Here is a 22,042-nt window from a genome sequence, read left to right on the forward strand (position 1 = left end):
AACCAAAAGACAGTTGTTGCGCTATATAAAAAAATCTTTTGAAAAATGGGTTAGATGAAAAAGGAATTTTTATAAACCTATTTAAGCAATGTTTGGGTGTTGTTTTTGTTTAAACATTGTAAACCATGAACCATTGAAAATATGACAAAAATAAAAACTCAAAATAGCGGTGCTGTTGTGTAGTGTGCACTGAAGAAGGTATGGCTTTTTCACAGTGTGTAATGCTTAAAAATACCACAAGAGAGCAGCAAGTTAACATATATCTGGTCAGGCATACTCATCGATAATCCTTGCAAATGCTCAAAGTTTGAGATTACACACTTAGAGAAGGTAGAGAAAATCAATCACTAGTCTATTAGGATCCTACAGCCGTTTCTGGCCACCATAAAAATCAACTCTATGATGCACGGTTTGGCCAAACGTAGCGTGAGAATGTTAACATAAAACATCCATTTATCCATAAATCGCGCCTTATCTATTCTACTATAATCCTTATAAAGCGTGATTTATGGATGTGTGGGTGGGTGGTATGTGTGTGCACCTGGAAACTCACTGGCGGAAATTCTTTCGAAAATGATGTTTGTAAATGATGTGGAAAGGCGTCCTACCTTACAACTAAATTGGGTCAGCGCGGCCAGCACCATCGTGTCTCGCCGAGTCTTCCCGTCACGACAGGCGGACAAAAAAGTGTTTCTGGGAGAACCTGGAAACTCGCCGGCAGAAATTCTTCCAAAAATGACGTGGAAAGGCTCCTCCCTGCGACCAATTAGGCACGCAGTGCGTTAAAGGGACATCATGTAAAAACAACAATTCATACATCAACTTTGCTTTAAGCTTTAAAAAAAAAGATTAAGTTTACACACTTAGAGAAGGCGAAGAAATTCAATCACTGGTCTATTAGGATCTGACAGCCGTTTCTGGCCACCATTAAAAAAAAATCCAACTCTCTACGATGCATGGTTTGGACAAACGTAGCGAGAGAATCCTAACATATTCCCCAGTCTTGCCCCCCTCTGCACACACCCTCACATCCATTCATAAATCACGCTTTTTAAGGATTAATAAAATAGATGATGCGTCATTTACCCTTAAGTGTGTAATGCTAATTGCGATGCTCCCATGTGTGGCTTCGTTTACCTGGGTTTCAAAAAGAGAAGGTTGGGTTATGCAAAGAAAATAAGACAAGAGAGGAAATATGTTTTTTGATTTGGGTACCTTTTGCCATTTTACAACTGTGTGAGCAAAGATTGCATCCTTGTAGGTGAGGTAAATCTTTTGGCATTTGACACAGAATATGCTTTTTTTTAGTTCGTTAGTTTATTTGCAATCGTGGTGATAGTCTAAAAAGGTGTGTTATTAAATAAAATGGAAAACCAAGTGCTGAAGTAAAGTGCATAATTTTTAATGTGTTTAAATGTTGCTTACTTCTACATTTGTTTTGATAATACTCTACATTAAGGAGACAAAGTTATTAGACATCATTTTCAGATTTCTGTAGAAAATCTTGTTATCCTCATTGATCTAGATAAAAAGAAAGCTATGAATGACAAGTTAAAATTTCTCTGTAGAAGTGTTTACCTTTCAGGTAATTTTTACATGATGAGAATTTGGCTTGCAAAATTCATCAGCTAGTGTCAGATCTTGTATGTAAATTTACTTTCATTAGGAATGAAGGGGAAAAAACGTGGAGGAAATTCAGGCCAACATGTGCTTGAGGAGAGAGGACACTGGGGCAGCAAAGTGGAGTTTCTTCTGGCTGTTGCTGGGAATGTAGTGGGCCTGGGCAATGTGTGGAGATTTCCGTATTTGTGTTATAAAAATGGCGGCGGTAAGCAAATTCTGGGATTCTGTTTTGCTTCCTAAAGTGGTAACACTGTATCACTAACGTGTAATATTCAGGTGCATTCCTGGTGCCATACCTTGTGTTTGTGGTGACATGTGGTGTACCACTCTTCCTTTTGGAGACCTCCATCGGCCAGCACACCCAAGAGGGGAGCGTCACATGCTGGAGGAAGCTTTGCCCACTGGCTGAAGGTGTGCAGGACTCCGTAGAATACATGCCTGCCATTCTGTAACACAAACAACAAGAAAGAGGAATGAGGATGTTGTCAATTAACAAGGCAAATTATATAAAACGAAAATGAACATAACGACTGACGTTAAGATGGTGCTTTGTCACGACTTTCAAGGAAAGGTAAAGCAGACAGACATTGGGTATCTTAAAACACAGAACTACGTGATATGTGTTAGGAATTGGCTATGGAGGGCTGCTGATCTTGGTGTACACCTGCATGACCTACATTCTGATTCTGTCCTGGGCTCTCTTCTACCTGGTGTTCTCCTTCACCGCTACATTGCCTTGGAGTACCTGTGACAACTATTGGAACACAGGTAAAGTGCACCTCACTATATGAGTATCAATGTGCAGGTTTTCAGATGACGACCAATTGTTATTTCAAGAATGATTTATAATATTAAAAAAATACAGTAGTCATGAAAATGTGTGCCTGTTATCAATCTTGACAGCGGATTGTGTCACGGCTACATTAAGGAATCACACCAACCACACCAAAGGAACCCCAGCAACAATTGAATTCTGGGAGTAAGGATGATTTTACAATAAACTAACACATTTGAAACATTTGCCATTTAAGTAATATTGGAAACACTGACATATGAATATGTCATTTTCCCCTGTCCAGACGTCGAGTGTTAAAAATCTCAGGAGGAATTGAGGAAATTGGCACTATCAGATGGGAGGTGCTTCCCTGTCTTCTGGCTATGTGGGTCATTTGTTACTTTTGTGTCTGGAAAGGAGTTAAATCAACTGGAAAGGTGAAAGCCATATAATTGCAACCTAGTATATATTTACTGTATATGTACAGTATTTAAACACATTCAAATACCCTGTTTTGTGACCATCCTATCATCCAAGGTGGTGTATTTTACAGCCACATTCCCTTATTTGATGCTCCTCATTCTTCTGATCCGAGGACTCACTCTTCCGGGAGCCAGACAAGGAGTGGAATTCTATCTTCTGCCTGAACTCTCGCGACTCAGAGATCCTCAAGTAGGACTCCTTTGTATTATACTTGTACTGTAATACTAGATGGCAAATGTACTAAATGTCAGCGGGTGTGTTAGCAGGTCTGGATGGACGCTGGCTCACAGATTTTCTTCTCATACAGCATCGGTGTGGGGACTCTGGCTGTCCTGGGAAGCTACAATATTCAAAGCAACAATTGCTATAAGTATGTGGTATAGAACTAGAGAGCCGTCATTGATATATATCGAGAAGAAAAATCAAGCCATGACATGTTAATGGTTGTCCAGCCTCACTAACATTTTGGCTGCCAAAGTGCCATTTTCCTTATCTTTTCTCCTACTTTTGGATAGCCAAGATGCACTAATATAGATCTCAATCAAATCTAATGTAAGTATTTCAACAATTGGAACCCTCTGTTCAGTAATGAAGTGTTTCTGTATTCCAGGGACAGCTTTTGGCTATGTTCGTTGAATAGTTGTACTAGTATGGTTGCTGGCTTTGCTGTCTTCTCGGTGCTAGGATTCATGGCTCACGAGCAAGGCGTTCCTGTCGCAGAAGTGGCCGAGTCAGGTATGGTGAACTCTTGTATAAGTCACAGTTCAGCATCCATAAATCTGTTTCTGCTGGGCAGACTTTGAGCATCTTTACAACTGCTGTTTGGTTCGGTCTTAAGCCAAAAAGTTTGCAGTGCTCATCTTTTGCACCCTTCTTTTAAAAAAAACTGGAATCTTACAGTTCAAAAACCTGCATGATAGAAAAAAACCCAAACTGATATCAGTTATGGATTCCACACTCCCAAAATTTGTTGAAGACAGCCGTGAAAAAAATAACGCAACAAATGTTTCCTTCAACAGAGATTTAGCTAAAACCTGGCCTACAACGAGTACAAGTTTGACACTTGATTTAAATGTTCTAACTGGATGGTTGCATTGCATTTGGATGAGGGATGCAGGTCTAGGCTTGGCGTTCATCGCTTACCCTCTGGCAGTGGCCATGATGCCGTTGCCTCAAGTGTGGTCCATCTGCTTCTTCGTCATGCTGATCCTTCTGGGCCTAGACACAGAGGTTAGACATCCATTGCTGCAGTCATTTACGCTTGGAAGTGACTTTGCTCCCTCTGCAGTTTGTTTGCATCGAGGTGGTGATGACGTCTGTCTCGGACATATTTCCCAAAGTGATGCGTCCGGCGGGCAAGCGAGAATTGTTCCTCCTCCTCTTCTGCCTTACGTGTTTCTTTTTGCAGCTCATCATGATCACCGAGGTCAGAATATTCTGTCTTCTACTTGCGGTGGAACTGTCTATGACATAAAAAAATAAATAAAAAAATAGCATGGTGATAGCTTATAATATTAAATATTTACAATGTTTACAACGTGTATTACAGAGTAATTTGACAACACTAAAAAAATATTTAACCAAATAAATATACTCAAACCGGACACTTTACATGCAATGGGCATTTAAAAAAAAGTTTTGGACAAAATGTTCTTAATATTCATAGATGAATTTATTTAATGTCAAATGAGTGCTAATAATTACCCCCAATGTCATTCTCAGGGAGGGATGTACTTCTTCCAGATTTTTGACTACTACGCTTGCAATGGGGCCTGCATCCTCTTTCTTTGTGTGTTTGAAAGCTTGGCAATAGGCTGGATATTTGGTAGGTTAAATATTTGCCTGTTTCATGGTTTTTAACATCTTAATGATAAAAAGATTTGAGTCAATTAGGTTGACACAACACTTGATTCTTATTTTTTTTTTTTTTTACACATTCCTTTTTGAAGATTTTTTTATACAAGTTCCAGCATTGGCATTGGCTATCAAGTGCTGCTGTCTTTATTGACATTCTCTATGAATTAAGGTGCAGAGCGATTTTGCGGCATCATAGCAGACATGACCGGCAAGCGTACAAATGCATTCTTCAAAGTCTGTTGGCGCTTTCTGACACCATTAGTTTCACTGGTGAGTAGGATTTTAGCAAGGTGTATCATTGGTCACATTATAGTATAGAGTAATTGGCATTAAAACAACCCATGCCCAAGGTTTTTTTCCCTTACCCTGTCATTTCAATGCATTTGGGCTGGCAGATTAAAAGAATCACCATACATTTCAACAGAAAGCTAATTGCGTAAACTATCCAATCTGGCTCAGTTGGAACAAAAACCTGCAGCTGGAATAGTTTGGACAGCCGTTATCGGTTTTAATTTGCATTTCTTGTACAGCATCCTTGAGTGTTAAGAAAGAAAATATTTCATCATTATAACAAATGCCACTTTTGTTTTAGCAACATGCCAACATATTTTTCATTTCTTTTTCAGGGATCTTTTGTATATTTTCTAGTTGAATACAAGCCACCGACATTCAACCGCAGTTACCTGTTCCCCACCTGGGCCCACGTAATGGGCTGGATGATGGCCCTCTCCTCCATCTTGCTGGTACCGGGTTGGGCACTGTACAAGATAATTACCAGCAAAGGAACTCTCAGAGAGGTAGGCCAAGTCCACAATTGGAAATAGACTGCAAAAGATGGATGAGTTAGCTTATTATTTTTTTTTAAGAAAAGCAACTATTTATAATTATTAATTGATAGACAACTTTCCGATATTTCACTAAATCATTGTAATTTTTCCAATTGCTAGCGTCTCCACCGCTTGTGTCGGCCTGAGGCACCAGACTGCTTGCAGGACCTAAAAAGAGAAACCGTGCTGCTGCAGCACATCACTGAAGAGGATCCATTGGAAATCTGTCAAGGAAAATAAATCAGTAGAAATGATCATGTTAAAAATTAAAGGGCATCAAATTATTCCCTATTGTTTTTAACTTTTTATTTTATTTTATTTTTACACAAAAATGATGGCTACCTCATAATTTTAGGTCTGAAGAATGATTGTGTGATGCATGTGAGTAAACAAACAGTCACTTAGGCACTGTCACTCAGTCTATAGGCTTATCATGTTTCTTAATTATAGCCTCGAGAAATATTTTTCATACAAATATTTATCATGAATTATTGTGTTCATGTATTAGCATGGGTTTACAGTGAATAATTTAACTTGGGTATACTTGACATACCTCTGTACAATATTGAAGACAATAGTAATAGGCTATATGGTGATACTGAAAGTTACAATAAATGTTCACGTAGAGCAAAAAAAAAAAAAAAAAAAAAAATTGAGTTAGCAAGTATACTGCATAATCTTGACTAACCTTTCACACCCCAATATCTCAAGAGCTGCGTGAGAGAGTTAAACAGTCATTTTATTGGTCTGTTAGGGAACTCCATGGAAAAATCTATCAGAGCTTGTGGTGATGCAAGAAATCCGAAGTCACAGGCTGCACGATTGTTTGCAGCCGACACTTTATTTTTACATTAAAAGTTAAACCATTTGACAAAAAAAGACAATACAATTCAAATATTTTCTAAATGAGCTGCAAAATAAGACCATAAAACAGAGTGCAACATTTGGCTAGTAACAATGGTTGCCATTACATTAATCACAATTCTTCCTCTCCTACTAAGAGTCTAGTGCCAGTCAAAAGTAGAGACATTATTAAGACCGGGGTGCCGGCTAACATGCATTGTTTCTGGGGTGGAGAATTTGATAAAAGTAGCAGAGCTCTCTTGGGTTTGAACTCTGGCTGCAGCCCCGGACAGAATTTGAATTATCCTCAGCAGGACGGTCTCACTACAAACATAGCACACTGGGCTTACAATGAATGTCAAATGAAGCAAAACACAACACAGTGGCATACCTGCCAGTGTGGAGGCCAGAGGCTAGACACCAAGCAGCCTCACCCTCAGGGGTCGGGGGTTCCTTCAACACAAGGCGGGCCAAGCACAGGGCCGCTCCCGCCAATTGCAAAGGCAGAAACACCACACACTCGCCCTCCAGGAGTGACAACTCAAGCAGGTAGCGAGCCATCCACACCATCTGGTGGTATAGAACACTGATGACACGGAAAGCTTTGATTTGCTACCTTTTATAAAAGGTTTCCACATTCATATACTTCAACTGAAGAAAAATCAACTGTGGGAAAAACAGCTAGAGATAGAAGACTAAATCACACTCAAAATAAAAGCATCTATGTGCCAGTACATGCTGAAAACTGGCCTCAGACAGCTAACTTGTCCCCTGCAGGCAACAATAATTCCACTATCCCAACTACTGCAAAGTCAAAAACTTGAGAAGGCTGCTCTCTACTGGTTAACAGCTAACTAAACTTCCACTTAAATCCAATTAAAACACGAGAAGATTTGAACCTTCCTCTCAAAAAAAAATCCAAACCTGATGATTTGGCCTTAGCCGAGTTCATAAAAAGAGGAAACAAACGAGCAGTCACCTGTGCACTGCAGCGGGCAATGGAGGCAAGCAGCAGTAGAAAATGCAAAGGGGGACAGTAGGACAACTTAAACTTCAGGCCAGTTAGGACTTTTCTTTCCATGCGGAGCAGCTGATGCTTTGTGTAGGCATGATCCATTAGATAGCAGAGTCCAGACACTTCAGGGAGGAGACACTCTTCTTTCTTAGCCGCCAAGAAGAGACAGACTATACCAAGGAGCTGCAAATTGGCCGTGGTCACTTTGACCAGACGGAGGGAACGATTGAGGAGGTGAATGGCCAGATAGAGCGTCTCCTCCTGGAAGTGCAACATCTCCTGATAGGAAAAAAAAAAAGTACAAATGATTTAACACATTTCATTTGATGAAATTAAGACCAGTATTATCATCTGCTGCCTTTTAATCCTAGCTCAGATAGTATAAAAAGGCACTTCAATAGTAGATTTTTCTTAACCTGAATCGAATGTGTTTGTGCAGTTCTATAACATCCCAACTATTGAGTTTCTCCTCCAGGGGATGAAGGAAGAAGTTTTACCTTAGCTTGTTAAGTCAGCTTTGAAGTTAAATGTAAGAAAGAAACTGACATTGCTGCATTGAAGGCAGCATTGACTCACATGCACTTGAATGAGCCAGTCGACCAAGACAGTTCGAGTGGAGTCACTGAAGTGTCTTGTCAGCTCTGTGTTGGATAAAGTTTGCCATGTTTGACTTCTCTGCACACAAAGTAAATCTCTGAGAACACACACTTCAAGAAACCTAAACATGCAGAAAAATGAGCCCAGCTTCATAGTCCTTGATTTCAACACGACAAAACAAATCAGATCAAATTTTTGATCCATGGGGTATTGTCAAAAGTCACATTTGTCATAAAAAACAGGAATTGCTTTAAATGGTCAAAATATAGCCTCACCATCATGTCCAAGAACATATCCCAGGCAAATGTGCGGTCCCATATGAGGCCCAGCTTCTCCAGGGCGAGCTCCACTTCATGGCGCAGCAGGTTGGGCACCAGCGCCTGGAGGCTGAGGAGGCCCTGCAGGCTGTGATCGTGAAGAAGCAAAGGCTCCTCCAGACATCCATCTGTTACACTCGGATCAAAAGGAGGACACGCAGAGGAAGCACAAACGAAACAAGCACTTTATTCAACAACCGATGGCCTTCATTTTGGTTTCAACACCTTCAGAAGGAATGATGGTCCCAGAAGAGTACGTCCATCTTTTGTCCCCGAGGATGCCGTTGATGATTTTGGCTGACAATATCCTGTCCTACAAGTAGAATCTGTATAAAAATGTGGCTCTCACAATGAAAGTGCACAATTCAAAAAAAGCCACAATATTATTTAGAACCAGAACACAATTACAAGGGAAACATTTGTGGTTTTCTAACATCTCTACAGATTTTCACATTATACAGCAATGGGTGTTTAAAAAAAATAAGATGCTGCTCACACCCCTAAATTTGTTACTTCAACATTCAACTCTTTTTACACTTGCTACAATGAGATCAAGTACATCTAGACTTGTCAGTAATTTAAGTTAATGACTTAGTGATGGAAAAATTGCCTGGAAGGTTTTAGAGGGTGATCGTTTGATTAATTATCAAATGCATTATAATTTCAATTGGAAAATCATTTTGGAAAATTTAAAAGACATCACAGGTAACTTTGCAGACAAAATAAGGCTAAAGTACTGTATAGAGGGAAGGCAGGATAGGTATCCATCTGGGTTCTAGCTCCTGCACTGGTACCAGCCCGTACTCGGACTCTTCCACTGGCTGCCAGCAATCGGTGGTTCCACAAGCAATCTGCAAAGTTTTTATGAGGGTTTGCCTCTCGTCCGCCTGAGGGAATAAACATTTTTAGGAAGTTAGATGCACTATTGCCTACGTCAGGTACTGATCGAAATCAAAGTTGTTTGGCATGGAAAGATGACTCGGGAAAAACAGATGCCAACTCTAAAACACCAAGCTGACTCATAGGCATTGACTATTGCAGGGGTGGCGGAAAAAGCCACATGTGGCTCTTCGCTTCTTATTTTTTCTAGTGTGGCTGTTTGCCTCATTTCATGTTTTGCATTTTTATTCTATCTTAAAATACTCCAATTAATCAGTCCATTAAAACCAAATAATTATAATGTTTTTAAAAATTTGGCAGACTGGCTTTTTTTCCATGCTGCTTCTAAGGGACTGTCAATCATTTCTGCGGGCGTGGCTCATTGAAGCTCAGAGTTTAAAAATGTTTGCTCGGTGTATAACTTGTTCATCATCCATGGACTATCGGTTTAAAATGAGCATAAACTGGTCTAAAACCAGGATATTTATTCTGATTTTACAATTATTATTAAATAAGAGATTGCATTAAATAATAATCACACACACCTTGTGTAAGTCCAGCAGAGGCTTGGTGTCACGGAACCCGGTCATGGCCATGTTCACAGCCGGAGACAGAGTTACCTGCCGGGCCACTGCGGCTACTTAAGCAAGGCAGGCGTCGGAGGATGAGGAAACAAAGACACGGCGACATGACCCGCTTCAACTGCCGCCAATTATGAAGAAAGCACCTCAGGTGGGCAGGCCACGACTGATTGCTGAGATGACGACTTCCGGCTGACGCATTAACATTTTATTTCAAGTAATTTAAAATTTTAAAATATTTAAAATAAAAATGATTAAAAGTATATACATATATATGTATACATATATATAAATAATTAACATTAATCATTTAATAATAATTAATATATTTAATAAAAATTATGTCTCATGATAATGGGAGATCTTTAAGAAAAAGGGAACAGGCCCATTATATTTTTCCTTATATATGTATCTGTAGCTATATTTGAATGCTTGAAATATTGAAATGTATAAGTTATGTCCAAGGCTGTAGCTGTAAATATTGTGATTAGTAAAATGAATTCAAGGAATTATGACAGACTGTCAATGTGTACACTTAAAGGGTGTAAAAATGTCATTAAAACAAGTTACACACAAATTGGTTCAGTAAAATGTTTACTGGCACATATTGAAAATGTCATAAGCTACTGTGCTGTAGCAGGGTACACCCGTTACATTGTCTTGCAAATAGCAGACCAGAGCCATGTCCAGCCATTAAAAAGATTGCTTTTTTTAGTTGCTCTTGGAGCCTGAACTAACTGCAGGAAGCAAAATGGAAGAAACCCCAAAATAATTCTTATTACACCAGCATCAGGTGCCACATTCGTGACTGAGGATCACATTCAAATACACAGAGAAGCTAGATAAAGCTGCAAATCAAATTCTACAAAATCTGCACACCTCCCAGATCTTTTGGGGGGTATTTACACAACAACGAGGAGGCACTTGTCGTGCCAGTGTGTGTCCTACAGAAGGTCCACTTGCATGTTCAGCCATGAAGCATTTGCCTTAATGGCGTGATCAGCAGCGAGGTTTAGTGTATGGCTTCACAACCCAAGACCCCACCCACACCCCAAAGAAAGAACACATCAAAAAATAATTTCAGCAAGTGTGCCCCCCCATATGGCAGCAAACGAAGGCAAATCCGCAGTGGGGTCAATCAGTGCAGTGGTTCTGATGTACACAGCTGGTGACCCACTCGAAAGCAGGACACAAAGCTTTAGGCTGCGATGGTGAGGTGCTGCAGTTGTCGACTGAAGACTCAAAGCAATTGGATCACAGAAAGGGCAGGGAAACACTTTCCAAGCACAAGTTTTTTTTTTGCGGCCTTCCACTCAGCTATAAAACAAGAACATTTTGCAATACTGTCCAGTACATAACTGCGGAATTCAATGATTTGGGGCGTTTTGACAAAAGTCTTATGGGATTGTAGTCGACAGGTTTTATTATCCTGCAGGCTGTATAAAATGGCATGCAAAAGTGTCAACACCGCTTGTCAAATCAGATTTTTTTATGTGAATAATCCAGCAAGTGGAGGATGAAAATATTGAATCTTTTAATAACATTTGCAAATTGCTTTGCTTTCTTGTCTCCATTTTTAACTTTAGAGGTCAAGGTAACTGCTAAGAAGAATCCACCTTTGCTGACTGTTAGAATAAGATATGGAAAGTTTACTTATTTGGGGAAATCATTTCATCCTTCGTCTGCTTAATTTTGCACATTAAAATTTTGTGCAGAGGTGCTCAGACCTTTTCATGCCACTTCATGCACAGGCGAGGTTCCTCACCCCTGGACTACGTTCTCATTCATAGGAAAAAAGTGGAGTATCAACAGCTACTTTTTTCACTCACTTTAACATATCACACAATCACAGTCACTCATAGGGTGAAAGTCAATGAACGCGTCATGAGGATGCCCAGTGATTCATTTGGTTTAGGATCGAGTGGTGGTGAAAAAAACCCATAAAATAATAAAAAAATGAAAGCAGTTTGAAATATTTTAATATATATATATATTTGATAAAATGTATACCTAAACAAATTTGTTTCCAATTTCTCTTTTGAAATATATGGACGAAAAAGGGGGACACAAAGAATGACAAAAAAAAGAAAAATGAAAGAACTTGATTTTCTTTAAGCGCAATTCAAATTTAGCCAGCATTTTCTCCAGCAATAATAAAATACAAGCACGATTTCATAAAAATCTGTCCAGAATTTGATTTGACTAGACAATCTATACATCTGCCAAAATGAGACTATTTTAAAAGGAACACCTCTACATTGCTTTTATTAGAACCCAAACAGAAGATACATTTATCTGCATTTACCTTTTACACAAAACCAAGTGAAGCAGGATATTGCTCGCAAAAGCGCCAGTGTTTGGTATGATTAAAAAAAACAAGTTGCAGACAGCAGTAATTGCTTTTACTACAACTCCAGAATGTTCTTACACAAGGAAAGCACACATGCACTTCCTCTGTCATGGCTCCGATACTACATCCAAGGGGAGAAAAATTGCCGAGTAGACTTGACTCGATTCCCCGTACTTGCTCTCCTTCCCCATTCCATGCTGGTGATGTTTATAAAGCACACAGACATGGGAGAAGGGCATAAAGATGCCACATTTAAAAGGGGTTATTGATGTGTTTGCCCCTGTGTTTGGCTTAAGTTTGCTCGAGATGCTCATGTGTGTGTGTGTGTGTGTGTCTCATTGTTTTGAAGCTGGGTGCTTCAGGCATGTTTACAGTGCCATGAAAAAGTATTTTTCTATTTCTTTTGACCTTTACAGATACCCCAATTTGGTGTTAAATAGTAGTTGTTCCCTAAATGTAATTGCTGGTTAGGCCAGCCTTCACAGCAATAACTAAAAAGAGTTTTCTATAACTGACAGTCTTGCACATCTCTTTTGGGTTATTCTAGCCTACTAGGTTCTCTTAGAATTTGTTTTAACCCTTTCAGAGACAGCGGTCATTGTGGTGGCAGTGTAACTTTTACTATTCCATTTTACTTAAAACAAAAATATTAAGAAATTTTCAATAAATTGTTATCGACATTTTTGTTGCTGAAACATTTCAGATCGTTTAATTTTTTTTGTACAAATCGGCATAGTCAACTGATAATGTTGATCAATATTTTGCCCAATTTTGATTTGATGGTGCTCAACAAATCCATAGGTTTAAGTGGTGAAACTATGCAAAACAAAATAAAGTGACAAATACTTTTCCATGGCACTATAGGTTTAAGTGCTTGGGAGAGACAATTCCCGAGAAAACACAAGATCAACAGCCAATGCGGAATCATTTGAAGTGTTCAACATCCACCTGTCAGTCAATAGTTGTCTTTTGGCCATATTATAAAGACTTAACACTTTTTGCACTTAAAAAAGGGGATGTTCAAAAGAATCATTGTCAAACAAATGAAATATAAAATTACAAACTGAAAGGTGGGTGGCTAAACTGAATGAAGTCTGGCAGTGAAGATGAATGGACTGATGGTGGCAAATGGCTGAGGTTAAGTTGTCTCTCTCAAACGTCAGACAAGTAACCTCAAACTTTTCTAGTTCATGTGTTGAGTTTGTGAAATGCAGCTATACCGAACCTACAAGTGTTTCACATTTGCTTTAAGCAAAAGATTTAAAAAGCCATGCACAAGAAGCCAAAGAGCAAATTTAGCGCTGAGTCGCTCTATACATATTTTTTAAAAATTTGTTTATAAATAACACACTTGTTCCCTTTAGGTAATCGCTGTGTAGTGTTCATGCTTGCCCATGTTCCAGCATCCATGAAAAACAAACAAAATGGATGGTTGCAAAACAAAATTGTTCGAAAATTCTCTCGCACATTCATTCGGACGCCAACGCATATGCAGTGCGTACACAGAAACGGCAACCCCACTCTCTCTATTACAGGCACGCCCACACACAATTGATTTGTAACAGCAAGTTCCAGAAAGAGCACTTATTTAAAAAAAGAAAAAAAAGAAAAGAAAAAAAGCTGAAATATGGCTTTATATTTAAAACCGTAACAATCGATGAAGCTAAATTGGTCAATTATAACCCGATATCTCATCAAGACATCTAAATTTTGATTTTAAAAATTGTATCCGCAAGGTTTTTATATAGGATGAAGTCTACGCGTCACGGTTGTGTGTCTACGGCTGGTAACGAGCTGGTACTTGCTGGCATGACCTGGTTTTAAACTGTGCCCAGCGTGGAGCAGCGGCAGCCCCCCTGAGAGGATGTACTAAGCTGCCCGTCTGTCCACGTAAAACCCCGCTGAGGTCCATCACTCGCAAACTTGAAGACTCACAGCCTGCGTGTTCATTGTGTACATTAAATTCTGCTGGTCTATGTGTTTGTGTCTGCTTGGTGAGTAAGGGAGAGGAGGTGAAAGACTGGATGAAAATATGTGTCTTGTGCCTGTTTTTTTCTTTGTGTGTGTCATCTGATTTGTCCTCAGCAGTGCAAGTGCATACGTGAGATTAGGGTTGTGTGTTAGCCTGCCTGCTTGGTCAAAAGTCTGAGCCACTATTCCCGTATGCTGGCAGAGTAGGAGAACTGAGGGAAGTGTGTACGCTGATCTGAGTCCTCTGCGTCTAAACTGTCATCTGAAAGAGGGAAAAAAAAAAAAGCAAAAGCATGGCAAAGCCAAACAATTGTTAAATTAGAGGAGCCGTGTTTGCATTAGGTCTTCCTATCTATCCAAAATTAGAATGTCACCTAAGACCAATAAAAAAAATGATGTCAGCAGATGTCTTACACTTATCTGGTGGGGTTATGGTAATAGTTTGTGCTGTGAACTCGTCATCGAAGTATCTCGTGTCCGTCTCTGAAGTTACCTGGGGCTTAAATGGTGGGACGAGCTGGGCAGAAGTACAACAAGCAAAGTATTGTTGACTTTAAGATCATCGCAACTACATACAAATGGAAAATTGGCAACCCTTCCTCTCATAGTGTGGCACCTTTTTTTCTAGGACATCCTGCCAGTTAATGGAGGTGAAGAACTTGTGGGTCATCACTTCTTTGGCATCGTCAGGTCCGCCTCCGAGCCTGAAAACAAACACATAAAAAGACCCCTCTTTCATCTTGAGTAAACACCGCACCTAAAATGTGTTTGTTCCCTTGTCATGGCCAATTTGAAACAGATTTGTTCCTAATTCCCTCCCCTCCGGGCAGCACTCCCAGACACTGTTTTTTTTACCGAAAGACGTTGAAACGCATCTAAAACGATAATCGACAACATGTTTGTTTATGGCAAAAAATAAAGCCCCAAACAAAATGAATCGTGCTCAAAACGAATCAAGGAACACAGCTTAAATGTGGTTTACTGTGTAACTACTGGCCGAAGGCAAGATGATAGGTAAGGGCTTGTAAAACTAAGTTCAATTGACAAGCTGTATTGTTGCTCGTGTCTCCATGCCCAGGGCACATTACCTTATGCGGGGCATAACAATGATTGGATTAAAAAGCAATATTTTAGATCTTGTTTTTGTTTTTGCTAAAGAATGTTTAGGAACAAATGCCTGTTCACTGCTGTCTGTTTGCTGTTTTTCATTCTCACTACTGGCTGTAAACTGGTTAACCGTTACTTTGGCCTCATTTGTGGTCGTGGCAGCAATACATTCCTGTTAGTACTGGTGAGGTATATTTAATTAGCTATACATCTACTTTGGCAATTGTTGATGCGCAGCAGTGATACTTAATCATTTTTAGGTGTCAAAGGATCCCTAAAGTTTGAGAACACTGGGAATTCCCAAACATTTTCGTATTAAAATTAAGGAAAGCTGTTATTTATTTAATGTCATTTTAAACAAAACAACTACACCGGGATGAATGTCGTCATTAGGATATAAAATACCCTTGTATCAAGAATTTGGATGAAAAAAATGTTCATGTTGCACACCTCTAGCCCAAGTCACAATGTAAATTAAGAACATTAAATGATAACGTCCATTTGGGTCGAAAAAAACAATACAAGTGCACATTATAAATTATTCTATCAGGAATGCAAGTTTGTGGCTTAGGGGAAAAGTCAGAACAAACCTTTGCTTCGGATCCTTCTTCAGCAGGCCGGCCAGCAGCGCTTTGGCTTCAGGAGCCAAGTTCTTGGGGAAGCGGATTTCCTCCATAAGGATGAGCTCAAAGAGTCGCTCGTGGTCCTGGTTGTAGAAGGGCAAACGGCCACACATCATCTCGTACATGACCACCCCCAGGCCCCACCAATCCACAGCACGGCCATAGTCGTTATCCTCTAGTACCTGTTGGACAACGGTAAAGGTTCAGTGCTATAGTCAAACTCGACTCACTGCTTGTCTGATTTTGACATCCAGTGTACCTATTTAAACACTACTTTGATGTTATTAAAAAAAAATTAAAAAGATTTGCGTGTTCTTTACCTCAGGTGCTAAATACTCAGGAGTCCCACAGAAGGTTTTCATGGTAGCACCATCTGTGATGCCTTCTTTACACAAGCCAAAGTCTGTTATCTTTATATGGCCATCCTTGTCCAACATTAGATTTTCCAGCTGAATAAAGAAATAAGTGAAATGACAGTCGGTGATAAATGAATGGAATGTAACACAATATAATAATTTCAATGTATGGATTTATACCATTCTATCCACAGGGTACACCAAGTACATCAAATTTAAAGCAGGCAAAGTACAAAAAGTCGGTCAACCTGTTCATGTGGCTATATTTTAAATATATATTTTGACCTATCCCATTAATACTGCTGAGCTTTTGTACCTTTAAATCCCTGTAAACAACATTGCATGAGTGTAGATACTCCAGTGCTGATACTATTTCTGCACCGTAGAATCGGGCCCTGTCTTCTGTGAACACTCGGTCACGGGATAAGTGAAAGAAAAGCTGGAAATGAACAAAAACATTGATGTAACATTTGAAATTAAATAATGTGCATTCAGTTTTGTTGTTGCTGTACACCAATGAGTAATCTTTTATCAACATGACTGCAAGTGTGATACTGGAGGTAATTACTTACTTCTCCCCCATTTGCATACTCCATCACAAAGCATAGGCGGTCATTTGTTTGAAAAGCATACTTTAGTGTCTGTGTTTGAAAAAGAAGACACTGACATAAGTGCCTTATTTGGATTATAAATGACTGTTAGATTTGAGAAAATAAGGGCTTTTTACTTACTGTGAGAAAAGGATGCCGCGTATTTTGGAGGACTCTGCTCTCTGTCACTGTATGCGCTACCTCGTCCTAAAGCAAACGCACACATTTTACATGTTACTACTGCAAAATACCTGTAACCGACAGCCTATAAATGAAAATTACATAACTAGGTTGCTCTAGTTATAGGCATAGATGACAACTGATTTTCCAGTTAACATATTTAAGAAGACCTTTTAAAGTGACAAGCACTAACTTTAGCAATGATGACTTCTTTGCGGAGTATTTTCATGGCGTAGTACATGCCCGTAGCCTTTTCCTTCACCAGGATCACTTTGCCAAAAGTGCCTTTGCCAAGTAGCTTCAGGTAGTCGAAATCACTCATGGTCTGCTGAGGCGATCCACAATGACCAAAACACATTAGCTCACATACTTAAATTCCCTGTTTGAATTAAGGGGCTTGAAAACAGTCACTTAATAAAATGTAAGCTGACCACTTTTGAGCGAGATTTGGACACGGCGATTTCCATCTCCTCTGCTCCGCTGCTGTCGCTCGGCGAGCCAAATTTGATCTCCATGGGCTCCTCGTCTTGGTGCTGACTCTTCAGGCTGTTTGCCACTGCCTGGATGGATCGCATCCATTCTTCCCTGGAACAAAAGTCTCTTCATGATTAGATCAATCAAATCCTTTATAATGAGGAAACTCATTGTGGAGTACATTTCAATTGATTACATAGATTCATTACAAGTGAAAATAAGAGGTACAAAACTACAAAAAATAAATAAAATAAATAACAAAATCTCCATCTGGCCTTGTAAGGTTTAAAAAAATAAATAAAAATAATGCTTGCTCAATTGTAATTGGGTCTAATTTGGACTCAATTTGTATTTTGAGCACAAATGTAATTATCACAATCTAAAATGGATTATCCAGTCTTGAAAGAACAATAGGTCATTCAGGCCCACCATTTTACTCCACTGTTGAAACTTGACACTTGCTCAAGATAACGTTGTCAACGTTAAAATCAAGATAGGATCAAGGTTTAAACACAAACATCACCATTAGTTTACAGAGTACTCAACTCTGAAGTAAATGCCTTTTACAGGACTTTAGACTACATAAATATTATAATACGTGTGTGTTAGTATTTATTTATCAAACCATAGACCTGTTTTTTTCCCTCGGGGACTCAAGGATATTTTATATATTAAAAGATTACTTGTAAAGTTGATAAGGGTGTAATAACCGAGACCTTTTGAAAATTGCAAGGGAATTAATAATCTAATTGGCCCAACGGTTAATTTGTTTTTCAAAACATACCGCTCCTCGTTGCTGTCGACATGGAAGGTGCGCTCAATGACTGAGGTCCACTGGAGGCAACGGATAACAAACGTGTTGGGCCTGGGCCTCTCTGTCTTCATTAGCTGACACTCTACAAAGCACAGAGCCATGTGATAAGAAGACTGGATGAAGGGGGCACCAAAACATGGGAAGAAACTCTCGACACCGCACGCACAAAACCGAGATACTGAACGGACCTGCGACAGAGAAGTTGTTGAGAGGTGGCAGGCTATGATCACTGGACACTTCGGGCTTCTCTTTGTAGCCGATGAAGGAGCCGTCACTCTTTAAGATGAAATAACGCGGCCTCCAAGTTTTAATGTATTCACCTAGGGACAGAGTTAATGTTTGGCCGTTTAAACGTGTTCCTGGATTTAGTATTAACACAATTGTACACTACAATCAATTATTAATGCCACTGACTAATGTGTTGCTCATCAGCGAGAGGCCCACACGGTTTCTAAGCAAGCCTGACATAAATTCAGAAAGATTTGGGAAGACACAATAGCATTAGAGACACAGTACCTCTCTTGTGGAGCCATCCCTCTCTCACAACGCTGACTTCATTCATGCTGGGGCAGAAAACTGTGGGGTTGGGAGGGGGTGGCAGGTCGCTGGTGCAAACTATTCAAACTAACTGCTCGAGATAGTGACAGTGATTCAGATACCACACATGTCCCAAAGGCCTGGGGAGAGAAAAAGACCACAGGGTAAAGAAGAAGTCACTGTCATCACTGCTGACTGTAAAATACATCCATTGTGCCTAAAAAAACAAAAACAAAAAAGAGGCATAACCATATAAGAAAATGTGGGATTTAAATAAGTTTTTTAGGCCCAACCGTCCCATCTTATAAAATGAAGCCCCAGAAGTTTTTGGAAAATGCCATGGACAATGGCCATGGGATTTGGCTCCCGTGGTTTCAGAAAAAACACCAGTTTACATTGACGCTCCTTTCTAAACAAAATAAGCTAGGTTAAAGCCAGGTTCAAACCTTGAATTCAAAGTTTATTGGAACAAACGACTGCATGGGGGTAGTATGGACTGGGGACTTTTTTTCCTACCACAATTGTTAAGACTAAATAAATAAAACGAAACAATGCTTGGGGGACAGAGGCAACTTGCATTACCGAGATCTTTTCCTAGTTGGCGCACTTGGGTTCCCACTCATAGACTGACGTCGAGAATGTGTGCTGACCAAACACCCCGAATATGGGCTTGACAAGCACTGTTAGGAAACATGGCGGCTGTCATTTCACCGCCCGGACCCGTGAAAAGAGAGTTTCAAAGAGGAGCTATCAGTGACATCACTATCACTATGTCTACTTCTTTTTCAGTTTGTAGTAATAACTATGAGCAGGAAGAGAAGGGCAACATGAAAAAGACACAAAACTATTACACAAAAATAAAATTGCAAACACGAAAAATTGTAACCTATAAAAAAATGCTGAATTTGCCGTTTCCCTTTTTTTATTTTTATTTTTTATATTCTTGTGCCTTTACATTCTTACTCTCATTATATGACACTTACCCCCTGGGTAAAACTGGGACAATCTTTTTAATATCCATTTTCACATCATATTAATGACTTTAGTTGATTCTGCAAATATTGCATCTCTTTGTGTAATAGTACCATTTCCAGTTCATGAAATCCGGGTACTTTTATAACATCATTCATTTCTCACATTGTGGAGCTGGCCACTTATTTCTCATACCATTATGATTCTAAAAACACCTGAGTGAATTTTACTTTCTTTATAAAATTTAGGTATTCGATCAACGTCAGCTGTCTGTTGGTGACTGTGTCAAATGTTCAATGCACTAGTAAAAGATATTATTAGGCTTGAGGGATGAACAACATGAAACAAAAGTAGTTTACATTAAAGGTGAGCGGTTCATTCTACGGGTCGGGCTTGCTAAAAAGAGTCAAAGTTCACTCAACTCATGGGGGAGATCTGATTCCACACTATAAGGGACAGTGTTTCCGTGGAATGCAGGTGAGGACTCAACAACCTCTGTGCCAGAACTAGGAGCATAACTTTCACATGTGTTTCAGCACCAACCCACAACACAGAAAAGTGCTGAAATGTGCACGTTATCTCCTTCCTATCTAACCATCTGACATTTATGACAACATGATGGGAAAGAACACACCACTGATACCGCATCCACCCAAGTTATACATATTAGTGCCTGGAAGAGCTTTGTTTTTCTGTCATTTCATTGACAGTTAATACAAAGTCAGCCAATTTTGAACAGATTGAGTACTTTAATACTATTTACCATATGGGATGAAACAAAACTTGAACGTCCATCGTAACAAAATACGAAAAGACTTCGCTAAAGGCAGCGAGAGAGAATATAGTTTAGAACTATCGAGAGGGCCGTGTGTACGGCGACATGAGTACATTGTCCTTTCCTAAACTTATGAACGGCATGCGGCATAACAGTCCCATAACACGTCCTCATCGTTTAGCGTGGACGCTAAACCGCGAAGCTAGCCCAAGTCAGAGAAAGGGGTCACACGGGTTTCATAAAGGCAGAAAATTGTTTCCCACGCTTCACCTAGTTTCTGCACTTCATACCAAGCCTGGCCCTTCACCTCGCAGCTCCGGGGGGCGGCGAAATTGACATTTAGAAACAAACAAGGCAGCTAACCACGACAGCCTCCGAGCTAACAGTAAAGCTAGCACGCCAGCTATGCACTTTCCTCATCTCCTGATTTGTTACGACTACCATGCCGGCTTCTTTCTCCCCAGCCTTCTATACGTACCTCGGCTGTGAAATCGTCCCACTCCTTCCACAAGTAGGGCCGCACAAGGCTCCCTCCGCCGTTTATCACTCACCGCTTGTGTGTATTGAACTCTGTCAATGATCACACAAGCTTAGCCGACTAGCTTGTTTTCTTTCTCACAATAACAGCGGCGGCGTGCTCGGTTTGTCACCGAAGCGGGCCAGTGTGAGAGAGAACGAAGTCCTCAGGGCCGCTATTCGATGGGTAAAAGAGAGGAAACAAACGGTTATCGATAATGTTCAACTCGTGGACATATTAAAGCGAGTCTCTGCTGCTTTAGTGAGGTGAGGTGAGTGGGTCTACGGCTCCTATACGCGAAAGCCGTCTGCTCCGTAACTGTCCCCTCCCAACCAGGCAAGCAGTCAGCACAGGAGCCCCGCAGGCACTTCAGTCGGAAGTGACGTACATAGAAGGGGCCAACGGGGGAAGTTCCTATAAACTATTAGTATGTATTTATGCCATCAAGAAGTCAATCTGAATGATTTAACTTGACTGTGAATGACGGTTTTTTTCCCCAAGTTTTTTTTTAAATATATAGCATTGCATTAAAACTGACTATGGATCATTTAACTTGAAATTAGAGTGGAGTTTAATTGAATTTTCCTTTTTTTCTGTTTAAAAAACAAGGATTTTGAATGAACAATTCTGATTCAACTTACAAAGTTAAATTTCAAGTTGAAAATTGATGCATTTTGTTGCACAGCCCCTCTGCAAATCTGAGTGTATATAATAGATGTATATCTCCTGACGAATCAAGTGAAGTGATGATAAAGATAGAAGCCTTATTAAAAGGTATCAAAAATATTTATTGTAAAAAAACATTAATAGCCATTCTGGACTTTATGAATCATGTCCATGCATGATCCGTTACATGATTCATTCAATACACTATTAGTGCTGAATTGTCAATGTGCAAGTCTTTAAGACTAACACAATTCAGTGCTCTAATGGTATGTGGAATAAATTCTGAAATGCATCGCAATACATGCACGTATGC

General features: G+C 39.7%; 3 protein-coding genes and 1 long non-coding RNA gene across 6 annotated transcripts; 1 reads left to right on the forward strand and 3 right to left on the reverse strand.

The window, feature by feature from the left end:
• Positions 1-1,085: 1,085 nt before the first annotated feature.
• On the reverse strand, positions 1,086-4,181 carry LOC144083522 (uncharacterized). The gene is made up of 3 exons (XR_013303571.1): positions 4,025-4,181; positions 1,920-2,069; positions 1,086-1,137 (listed from the first exon to the last, which is right to left on the reverse strand). It is a non-coding gene; the product is annotated as an uncharacterized LOC144083522 (long non-coding RNA).
• LOC144083519 (sodium- and chloride-dependent GABA transporter 2-like) lies at positions 2,713-5,832 on the forward strand. Its single transcript, XM_077611457.1, has 10 exons — positions 2,713-2,835; positions 2,936-3,070; positions 3,148-3,251; positions 3,492-3,616; positions 3,999-4,111; positions 4,170-4,307; positions 4,604-4,706; positions 4,908-5,008; positions 5,365-5,535; positions 5,686-5,832. The coding sequence occupies exons 1-10, from the start codon at positions 2,782-2,784 to the stop codon at positions 5,803-5,805; spliced, it is 1,164 nt and encodes a 387-aa protein (XP_077467583.1). The 5' UTR covers positions 2,713-2,781; the 3' UTR covers positions 5,806-5,832.
• Positions 5,833-6,372: 540 nt separating this feature from the next.
• ccnp (cyclin P) lies at positions 6,373-9,933 on the reverse strand. 2 transcript variants are annotated; one of them, XM_077612415.1, is made up of 8 exons: positions 9,762-9,933; positions 9,075-9,224; positions 8,563-8,650; positions 8,296-8,465; positions 8,000-8,098; positions 7,388-7,702; positions 6,800-6,978; positions 6,373-6,732 (listed from the first exon to the last, which is right to left on the reverse strand). In XM_077612415.1, exons 1-8 carry the CDS (start codon positions 9,810-9,812, stop codon positions 6,570-6,572), a joined length of 1,215 nt encoding a protein of 404 aa, XP_077468541.1. In that variant the 5' UTR covers positions 9,813-9,933; the 3' UTR covers positions 6,373-6,569. The 2 variants fall into 2 exon arrangements, with proteins under 2 accessions (XP_077468541.1, XP_077468542.1); XM_077612416.1 differs by having other exon boundaries at positions 6,604-6,748.
• Positions 9,934-10,374: 441 nt separating this feature from the next.
• Positions 10,375-21,444, reverse strand: akt2 (v-akt murine thymoma viral oncogene homolog 2). Of its 2 annotated transcripts, none has more exons than XM_077611269.1 (14): positions 21,025-21,444; positions 18,779-18,939; positions 18,451-18,582; positions 18,233-18,344; positions 17,406-17,559; positions 17,168-17,299; positions 16,936-17,001; positions 16,777-16,845; positions 16,521-16,643; positions 16,169-16,297; positions 15,816-16,030; positions 14,735-14,822; positions 14,533-14,635; positions 10,375-14,380 (listed from the first exon to the last, which is right to left on the reverse strand). In XM_077611269.1, the coding sequence occupies exons 2-14, from the start codon at positions 18,822-18,824 to the stop codon at positions 14,301-14,303; spliced, it is 1,449 nt and encodes a 482-aa protein (XP_077467395.1). In that variant the 5' UTR covers positions 18,825-18,939; positions 21,025-21,444; the 3' UTR covers positions 10,375-14,300. The 2 variants fall into 2 exon arrangements, with proteins under 2 accessions (XP_077467395.1, XP_077467394.1); XM_077611268.1 differs by having other exon boundaries at positions 17,168-17,302.
• Between the last annotated feature and the right edge of the window lie 598 nt (positions 21,445-22,042).

The sequence above is a fragment of the Stigmatopora argus genome, chromosome 10 (genome assembly GCF_051989625.1).
Source record: "Stigmatopora argus isolate UIUO_Sarg chromosome 10, RoL_Sarg_1.0, whole genome shotgun sequence".
In the NCBI taxonomy this organism is placed as follows: domain Eukaryota; kingdom Metazoa; phylum Chordata; class Actinopteri; order Syngnathiformes; family Syngnathidae; genus Stigmatopora; species Stigmatopora argus.

Coding starts and splice junctions, on each gene's coding strand:
- LOC144083519 (XM_077611457.1), top strand. CDS start 2,782: ATGTGGGTCATTTGTTACTTTTGTGTCTGGAAAGGAGTTAAATCAACT. Junction 3,071..3,147: donor CGCGACTCAGAGATCCTCAA/GTAGGACTCCTT, acceptor GTGTGTTAGCAG/GTCTGGATGGACGCTGGCTC. Junction 4,112..4,169: donor TTCTGGGCCTAGACACAGAG/GTTAGACATCCA, acceptor CTCCCTCTGCAG/TTTGTTTGCATCGAGGTGGT.
- ccnp (XM_077612415.1), bottom strand. CDS start 9,812: ATGGCCATGACCGGGTTCCGTGACACCAAGCCTCTGCTGGACTTACAC. Junction 8,099..8,295: donor ATATGTTCTTGGACATGATG/GTGAGGCTATAT, acceptor CTTTGTGTGCAG/AGAAGTCAAACATGGCAAAC. Junction 7,703..7,999: donor ACTGGCTCATTCAAGTGCAT/GTGAGTCAATGC, acceptor TTTTCCTATCAG/GAGATGTTGCACTTCCAGGA.
- akt2 (XM_077611268.1), bottom strand. CDS start 18,824: ATGAATGAAGTCAGCGTTGTGAGAGAGGGATGGCTCCACAAGAGAG. Junction 16,298..16,520: donor TTGTTTACAGGGATTTAAAG/GTACAAAAGCTC, acceptor TTCTTTATTCAG/CTGGAAAATCTAATGTTGGA. Junction 16,031..16,168: donor CTGAGTATTTAGCACCTGAG/GTAAAGAACACG, acceptor GTTGTCCAACAG/GTACTAGAGGATAACGACTA.